Genomic DNA, 7978 nt, shown 5'->3' on the forward strand with positions numbered 1-7978 from the left:
TAAATACTCCTCCTCCTTCCCCTGCACGCCTCACCAAGCCAAAGCACCGCCGAATCCTCACAGGATCCCAGTCTCACCTCGCCTCCTCCTCCGCCCAAACCCTAGGCCGCCGCCGTCTCGTACCCACCGCCGCCCGCTGCCCGCCGCCGTCTCGCACCCGCCGCCGGCCGCCGCCCGCCGCCCTCCCGGCGTTGCGGCATTTCCACGAGCACCTCGCGCGCCTCCCCCCTTCGCGCCGCGGCATTTCCGCGCGCCCTTGCGATGGCTCGCGGCCTACAAGCCATGGCCCGGGAGGCTCTAGACCTCCACACCGCCGGCCAGAACGACGAGGCGCTGGCCTGCGCCACCGTGCTCGCCCGGGCCAACCCGGACTCCGCGCTCGCTCTCAACCTCGTCGGCACCCTCCACGTGCACGCCTCCAGCGTGGCGTGGAACGATAGGGCCCCCGGCGACGACGAGGCTGCTGCGAAGTTGGAGGCGTCCCACCACCGCGACGCCCTCGCGGCCTTCTCCGCCGCTGCGCGCATCGCGCCCAACTGCGTCATGACCGGCATCTGCCACGCCAAGCTGCTCGCCGCCAACCAGCGGTTCGCCGACGCGATGATGGAGCTATTCCGCGTCCTCTCGACGATCGCCAGCCACGCCGACCCGGCGGTGAACCACGTCGGGTACGACGTTACCGGAGGCAACACCGCCAAGTCGAGGAAGGCTGACGCTGTGCGCAAGGCCGGCGAAATCATGCAGGACTTGACGCGCATGATCAACAACGACGTTGTGCCAATACAGGCCGCCAGGTGGCTCCGCGAGGACGCCACTGCTGATCAAGTGCGAGCGCGTATGAAGCTTCTCGCCGAGACCTATCCTTACTCGGCGCGCGCCCAATTGCTCCGCGTACACATGGAATTGGAGCAAGTCCGTGCCCTCGACCAGGGATTTCGCAGGAAGGGGCTTCTGCGTGGCGTTCTCGCCATGATTTCTGACGCGGCGGGTAACTTCGACGGCTCGCTCCTGATTGCCTTGTTCCACGCCAAAGTCTTATTCGCCCTGGATGATTTTGATGGAGCGGAGAGAGAGTGCCGCCGAGCACTTCGCATCGAGGAGCCGACTGACCCCAGGTGGGATGACATACCTCCTGCTGTATCTGTTCCCGGCGCAGATTACGAATCCAGAGTATCTTCTGTCAAGAGACAGCTCCGTATCTTGCTCAAGCGGATCATAGTTGTGGCTGCCGTATGCTGGAGCTCTATCCAAACTACGCAACAGGGCGACAGGGTTGACAGGGTCATATCACTGAGGATTGACAAGCTGAAGGAGCACTATGATGGAATCGACAAGTCGGCGGCCAAGACCATATCTGATGTAGTGCGCTTTCTCCAGGATCAGAGTTCATGGAGTTTCTTTGTTTGCCCCAATACCAGTTGTAATGGCAAAAAGTTTCCGGACATTGAATCGCTCTGGGTACACATGCGCAAGAAGCACCGAGATGAGCTCTGGGATAAGCTGCAGTCAGTCTTAGGTTCAGATCTCTATGAAAATACAGCAAAGGATGATGATCATCCACTTGATGCGATAACTCTCCGTCAAGATTCAGACAAGCATGACATCTTCCATTTACCAGTGGTGCAACCTATGTTTGAATCCTTGCTCCTTTCACCATCCGTTGGAATCCAAGCAGAACCCCTTGCTGAAATGCGACAAAGGAAATGCACAGAAGGAGCTGAGATCATTGTGGATATCAAGAAGAAGCTGAGGATGTTGCCTAAAGATGAACTTAGCACCAAGGTCTGGCACTTTTACATGACATGGTTTCAGTTTAGCATTCTTCCTTGTTTCGTTGTTACGCTGATAGTAATGTTTATCAGCTAACGATTGACGTGGTTTCAAACTGCAGTATGAGGAGTTGTGTTTCACAATACATGACTTGTGGCTTAAGTTCCTCAAAACTTCTGCTCTGGATCACCGTGAAATCATCCTCCCCCTTGCGAGATCATTCCAATGGGTTCGTTAACATATGAAATGCTTGATTTCTCCAGCTATATTCATTTTTTGCCCATTTTCTCACATTGTGTGCTAACTGATAACCATCTTTGCAGATACAAATGAAAAATTCGATTGCTCTTAGCGCAAAGGATCTTGGTAGGTTCATTGGGGATGCCGATATAGACATTATGCCCGGTAAAGTTCCTGCTGCCCCTGACAGGAATGTTTCTGTGGTACATGGCTCAAAACCCTCACACGCCAGCAATATTGACAACCCAAGTGGTGAAAACCTACAGACAGAAAACTTGCAGGTTATTTTGTTTACCTTTACGACTTGTACTGAAACTGTTTCTGTGCTACAGTTCCTAAGATGTGTTAATTTATCTGCTTAAAGCTGAAGCTAACATGGTGTAATTGTTTACAGCCTTTGTGCTCAGACGAGACACTTAAGGATGGTGAAAAATGTGAAGAAAGGTACAAAATAGGCAAACCCTTACAATTATGGCTGTCAGGTTTACTCTTTCTATAAAGTTCTGGTTACTTCTGTACTTGGCTCTGCAATGACTATCACCATATAGATGTCTTATTTTGATTGTCTGCAGATTGGATGTTGTAGCCAGTAGACAGTATCACTGACTGCGATATTTACCTGTGCTTTCAATAAATCCCTTTAGTATCAAATGGTTGACCTGAGTTCAGTTATGAAAACGGCAACTGATGAATGGGAACTAGCGAGTCTCAACTAAAGAAAATAATTAATTTTAGAGTTCAGTTATGTTCTTCTCAATTTTTTGCATCTGCTATATACAGATAGACTACAGAAAACTCAACTAGGCTGTTAAACTTCCCTCCATTTTCTGAACTACGCAAGGAAGCTCACTGGTTTCACTAATGATGCAGTGAGGTTCATGTTGTAGATAGCAATTCTGAGACCATGGTAGACCAAAGATCTACGGATCCACCAATTGACGTTCTTGCAGGAAGTGCAGAGGTGGAACTTGAAAAAAAAGGTGACATCTAGACAACATCTCTTGCCAGCACCCAAGTGATCATTGTTGTTCTTTTTTCTATGTCAAAAGGAGATTGTAATTACATTACAAACCTTAAACATTAGTCCAGCTCAAAAAGTATTGCTTCCCACTATGTTCGCTGCACTTGCCACATTGGTAACAATAAGGAGATCTTTAGTTGTACCAACACACCTGTTTTTTACCATTGCATGCATTTAATACATGCCGATACAACACTCTACAGAAGTCACACATCTACTGTATTTTACCTGCAAAGTGTAATCATAATCTACTATTCCCTGCAAATATAGTTAGCCATTTTACTACTAGTAGAAAGGGGTGTTTGCTGTTTTTGTTCACTTACATGGTCATCTGTTATAGCTTCTCAGAAACTCCTATCTTAGAGATGTCTTTTCTTCGTATACGTTGACTATCTGTATGTGTAAGTCTAGCTAACGTTTGGGACACTTGCATTTTTTTATTTCCTCAAACAGATAGGCCCGAGGAAGCCAACTGTTCATACAACAATGATGGAGAGAAGAGCAATGTTCTTTCACTAGATCACCTTCCTCCAATTAGAACTCGTATTCATTTTGTCAGCAATGCTCAGAATGCCCAGAATGCTCAGAATGCTCAGAATGATCACAGTCGTCCTAGATTTATACCCTTGGAGGGATGTTCTGCTAGTTTTGCTGCACAGCTCAACATGGAACGTATGTTTCTCAGCATGAATGCATACCCATACCTTCATTGTAACTGCTACTGGAATTTCTGTGATGCTTAGAAGTTTTTATCTTTTCAATGCTGGGAATTGTTGCATGTTACTGTGATGGCACATTTTATGTAGAGTAACACAATAAGAAAGTGTGTACAATCTATTTCTGTTATGAACTTATACATGCTAACCATCAAAAATCTACTTAAATTGCAATAGCATGGAACACCTTTTGCACTTCATTTCCAGTTGTATGCTTGCGAGTCTTATTTCCGGGAATATCCAATAACCCAACTTGGGTATACTGCTCATAATGTACTCTTGTTGTTTTATTAAATCGTATCCCAACTGTTCTTTTTGTGACCATACTGGTGAGTACTGACAGATGATCAGAGGTTAGGAAAGTTTCATTTCTTGCGGTCTAGTCTTCTCATATGGATATGCACTGCTATTTTACACTACAAGCTGCAGCCGGTGTATTTATTCTGGATAAACTTATTCCCTACCATTTATCCTGTGATAACAACCCTTCACACTGTATCTCTGTAGGCTGGGTTGCTGCAACGGAGTTGTACAATGTCCTAGATGTTTCCTCTGGTAAGCACTCATATTGCAATTACTTCTGCATTGCTCCATCGGAGCTGTTGAAGCGAACATAGAGTCCTTCATATTCAAGAACTGTCATAGACAAGTTCATACTATGTGTGGCAGTTCAATTCCTTTTCTTGTGTGTTGGTTCATGCTATACCAACTTGATAGTTTGCATTCTTGTGGCATTACTACATGAAAAAAGTCCAATTTAGGCCCTCTCTCAGGGAAGTCTATTACAAACTATATAATCCTGTTAGCTTTAAAAAGCTGTACAAATCACCCCTTGACGTTTGTTTTACAATATAATTTTGCCATGTTGATTGCTTATGTAACCACGACCTGTCATGTACAAGTTAAATAAAAGAAAAGTGATATTTCTGTACTCTGTAAGAGTAGAATTACTATAGAATTCTGAGCAGCATGAGCGGTTTATATCTCGAGGTATGTTTATATATGTAGGAATTGAAACATTAGGAGGTTTTCCTATGGGACACTTTGCAGTTAGGGTCTGTTCGGTTTAGGCCCCAACAAGCCATACCAAATCTTGGGCGTTACCAAAATTTTGGCGCAGGTTTCATCAGCCCTCACCCCGCCCACGGATTGGCAAAAAAGTGAACTTTCGCGTGTGCAGGGTCCGCCGGGCTAGCCAATTTTGGGGTGTCCAACCAAACTATGTCCAAATAGCATTGGCTTAGAACCAAACGTGCCCTTAGTTCCAAAGGAAAATTTCCATTCAGTCTAAACTCTTGGAAAATACTTTGCTTAAATAATCAAATATGTTCCTGTTACCCAAATTATATGCCTTTAAAATATGAAATATATTCTGTAATTTTGCAAATAGTTCTTACAGTCTCGTACATGATATAGGAACTTCTAGCCAATCTGTCAAGGAAATGGCAAGCACCTCCAGCTGTCAAAAAAGTCTAAATGTATTCAACAAGATCAATGCGGATAAAGACCTGTCTATCTTGAGCCTAGTCATACGGGTAAGAGAAACTTGCATCTATTTATTCTATTTTTCATCTATCAGCTTATAATTTCTTATGTTTGCATGCAGTCATTGTGCAATCTGAGGCATTTCAGAGATAATTTTCTAACTGAGCCACTTGTATGGATCCCGTCTGCTGACAATGTCTGCATTGCTCAGCAATTTTATGAAATTTTCACTTCTTGGGAGAAAAATGACTACCACTTAACGGATGTTGTACTGACTTACATGAAGACCCTTCTCTGTGGAGTAGATTGCACCATTTTTTCTGAAAAGGTACCTTAGTCGCCATCTTGTATATATTTGCATGATCATTCTGTCGATTTTTTTAATTAAATGTTAGTTTACCACATGAAAGCAGAGTCTGGGATCCAATTTGGTTCTGATGTTACCTTCAGATTATTTTATTTGTATGTGACATTTCTTAATATGTGGTGATTTTGGAGCTTTGTGACTATTTTTAACAATACATAGATGACAGATGTAGTACTTCTTACACTAGAATGGGAAAATGCTGGTACGTTGTGGTATATTCTTTGTTGTCTAAGCTCTACCAGTCTTTGTTTTTGTTTGTTGTGTTATCTGTAAAGTATTGAACTAAAAGCATCTGTATTCTGCTTTAGTTCTATTTGATTATATGATGCACATTTGTGTCTTCACAAGGTAACCTTGTGAATCAATTTCCAGTTGCAGGTTGGGTCAAATTTTGCTTCTGAGATTGCGGCCACAATTCTCATTGGATTGCATATGTCAGAAACTTGTTCACGTTTTAGTTTAAACAAGGAGACGGAGAAACACGTGGTAAACCCAATCACGTGCGGAGATTGCATATGCCCAACACATAATCTTTTTGGGATCAAATTCAATGTGCAAATGAGCTGCGAGTGTGGGAAGTGTTCTGGCGAATACCCATATACCGCACTTTTCCATAAACTTGATGCTGGTTCACCTCAAACAACAAAGGTATGCCGTATGCACTACATTTTATGTCTAGCCAAGGTTGTATACGTGGATACCCAACAGTATTCTAGCAAGTAGGAGATGTTGACTAGAGGTTATCATTGTCGTTGTGCAGATCAAGTCCTTTGCAGAGCTTCCAGTTCTATTGGATGAACAGTTCTGTGAGGACAACAAATGCAAGGATTGTGGAATTATGCTGAATACTGATCTGTTGCTTTCAAACACACCACATTTCTTTACAATAGGTAAAGTGGCTTGTCTCAAATAATAAGTTGCAATTTATGTAGCCATTTTTGTGGCAAAACAGAAAATGACATTCCAGATGTATAACTCTTACCAGTTTCTGCAATACACCATATCTTGGAACCCCAGTCCAATATTACTACATTTGTACAATAATGAGTGTGACATGACTTCTTAACCTCGAATTAGTTTTCAAAAAATTGAATTGTGGAAAGACATATTTGTCTTCATATTAAGGTTACTGGAAATTTCCCGCTGTGCTGGTTCAAGAGGCTGTTTCTGGATTTACAAATCGACATAGCTTGCAGTAGTTTGCACCAAAAATATTAATCATGATGCTTTATTTTGCTATTATTTTGCAGTTTTGAACTGGCTTGGTGGCAGTGAAAGCCAGGACACACTCTCTGAAGTCCTGGCTGGCATCACGTCTCCTGTTGACACTGGATTCTTTTGCAAAAGTGCCGATTCTTCAACTATGTATACTGTCACCTCCATGGTACGTCCACAGCAAATTGTTATTTTCTCCTAAATTGGTTTGTTAAAAGAACTGAACAAATACTTATATCAGCTATTTGGTATTGGTTGATACATTCATTGACCTGCAAATTTACAAGTTATGTTGATTATTGTTACTTCTTCCTTGGCTGTGGTTCGATGCTACGTCAATTTTGAGATGTGCCCGCTGCTTCTCATTATCAGCATAAATGTTGTGTTATACTCACAAATGGAGAGGAACCAAGTTTTTATTAGTGTAAGATTGAAGCAAGGCTCCTCCTGTTATTGTGGAATAAAATGGAGCACGGTACTATATGGCACTGCCACCAGGTTCAAACTGACTAGGTTACCTTGACAAGGCATTTCTGCTATTTCTAAAGAATTGATAATGGGTTTGACTATGATACGTCATAACTTGAGTTGGAGATATCATATAATTGCTTGAGGATATGTTTGCAAGTTATCAAATCGGTCCTATCTGTGGTATACGTTCTCCTGTCTACTTCATAGATATCAAAATATTTGAGAGATTCAACAGAAGAATTTTGACAAGAATCAACAGCATGTGTGATCCTAATGTTGCTAAGGTTTTTGTTAAAACTTCCAATTGATTGAACATCAGAGAACTATCATATGTAGGTAACCTGGTTGAACCTTGTAACCTCTGCTGCTCTCACACGTATATCTTGCAATATTTTCCGTCCCTTCATATATAATAGGAAATGGTCTCATGAAATCACATGGAGTGTTTGCAGAACATAAGCTGGAGTAACCCTTTTTGTGCCTCTCTCTCTCTCTCTCTCTCTCTCTCTCTCTCTCTCTCTCTCTCTCTCTCTCTCTCTCTCTCTCTCTCTCTCTCTCTCTATGTTTTACTAGAGTCAGGCTCCAGCTGCTTTGAGTTTACTACAGGCGTACTGTAAGGTTGGTTTAATGCTCTGGTTACTTCATTTGCCTGCTTATATATGTGAGGATATTCATTGCTTGCAACTACAATGC

At 43.0% G+C, this 7978-nt stretch overlaps 1 protein-coding gene across 1 annotated transcript; it reads left to right on the forward strand.

The window, feature by feature from the left end:
- Positions 1–282: 282 nt before the first annotated feature.
- LOC124656021 lies at positions 283–7317 on the forward strand. The gene is made up of 13 exons (XM_047194834.1): positions 283–1782; positions 1892–1999; positions 2094–2291; positions 2405–2454; positions 2881–2990; positions 3485–3703; positions 4255–4302; positions 5164–5282; positions 5354–5560; positions 5972–6247; positions 6360–6489; positions 6850–6983; positions 7056–7317. Exons 1-13 carry the CDS (start codon positions 283–285, stop codon positions 7071–7073), a joined length of 3117 nt encoding a protein of 1038 aa, XP_047050790.1. The 3' UTR covers positions 7074–7317.
- Positions 7318–7978: the final 661 nt, after the last annotated feature.

This window comes from Lolium rigidum, chromosome 5, assembly GCF_022539505.1.
Source record: "Lolium rigidum isolate FL_2022 chromosome 5, APGP_CSIRO_Lrig_0.1, whole genome shotgun sequence".
Lineage (NCBI taxonomy): Eukaryota > Viridiplantae > Streptophyta > Magnoliopsida > Poales > Poaceae > Lolium > Lolium rigidum.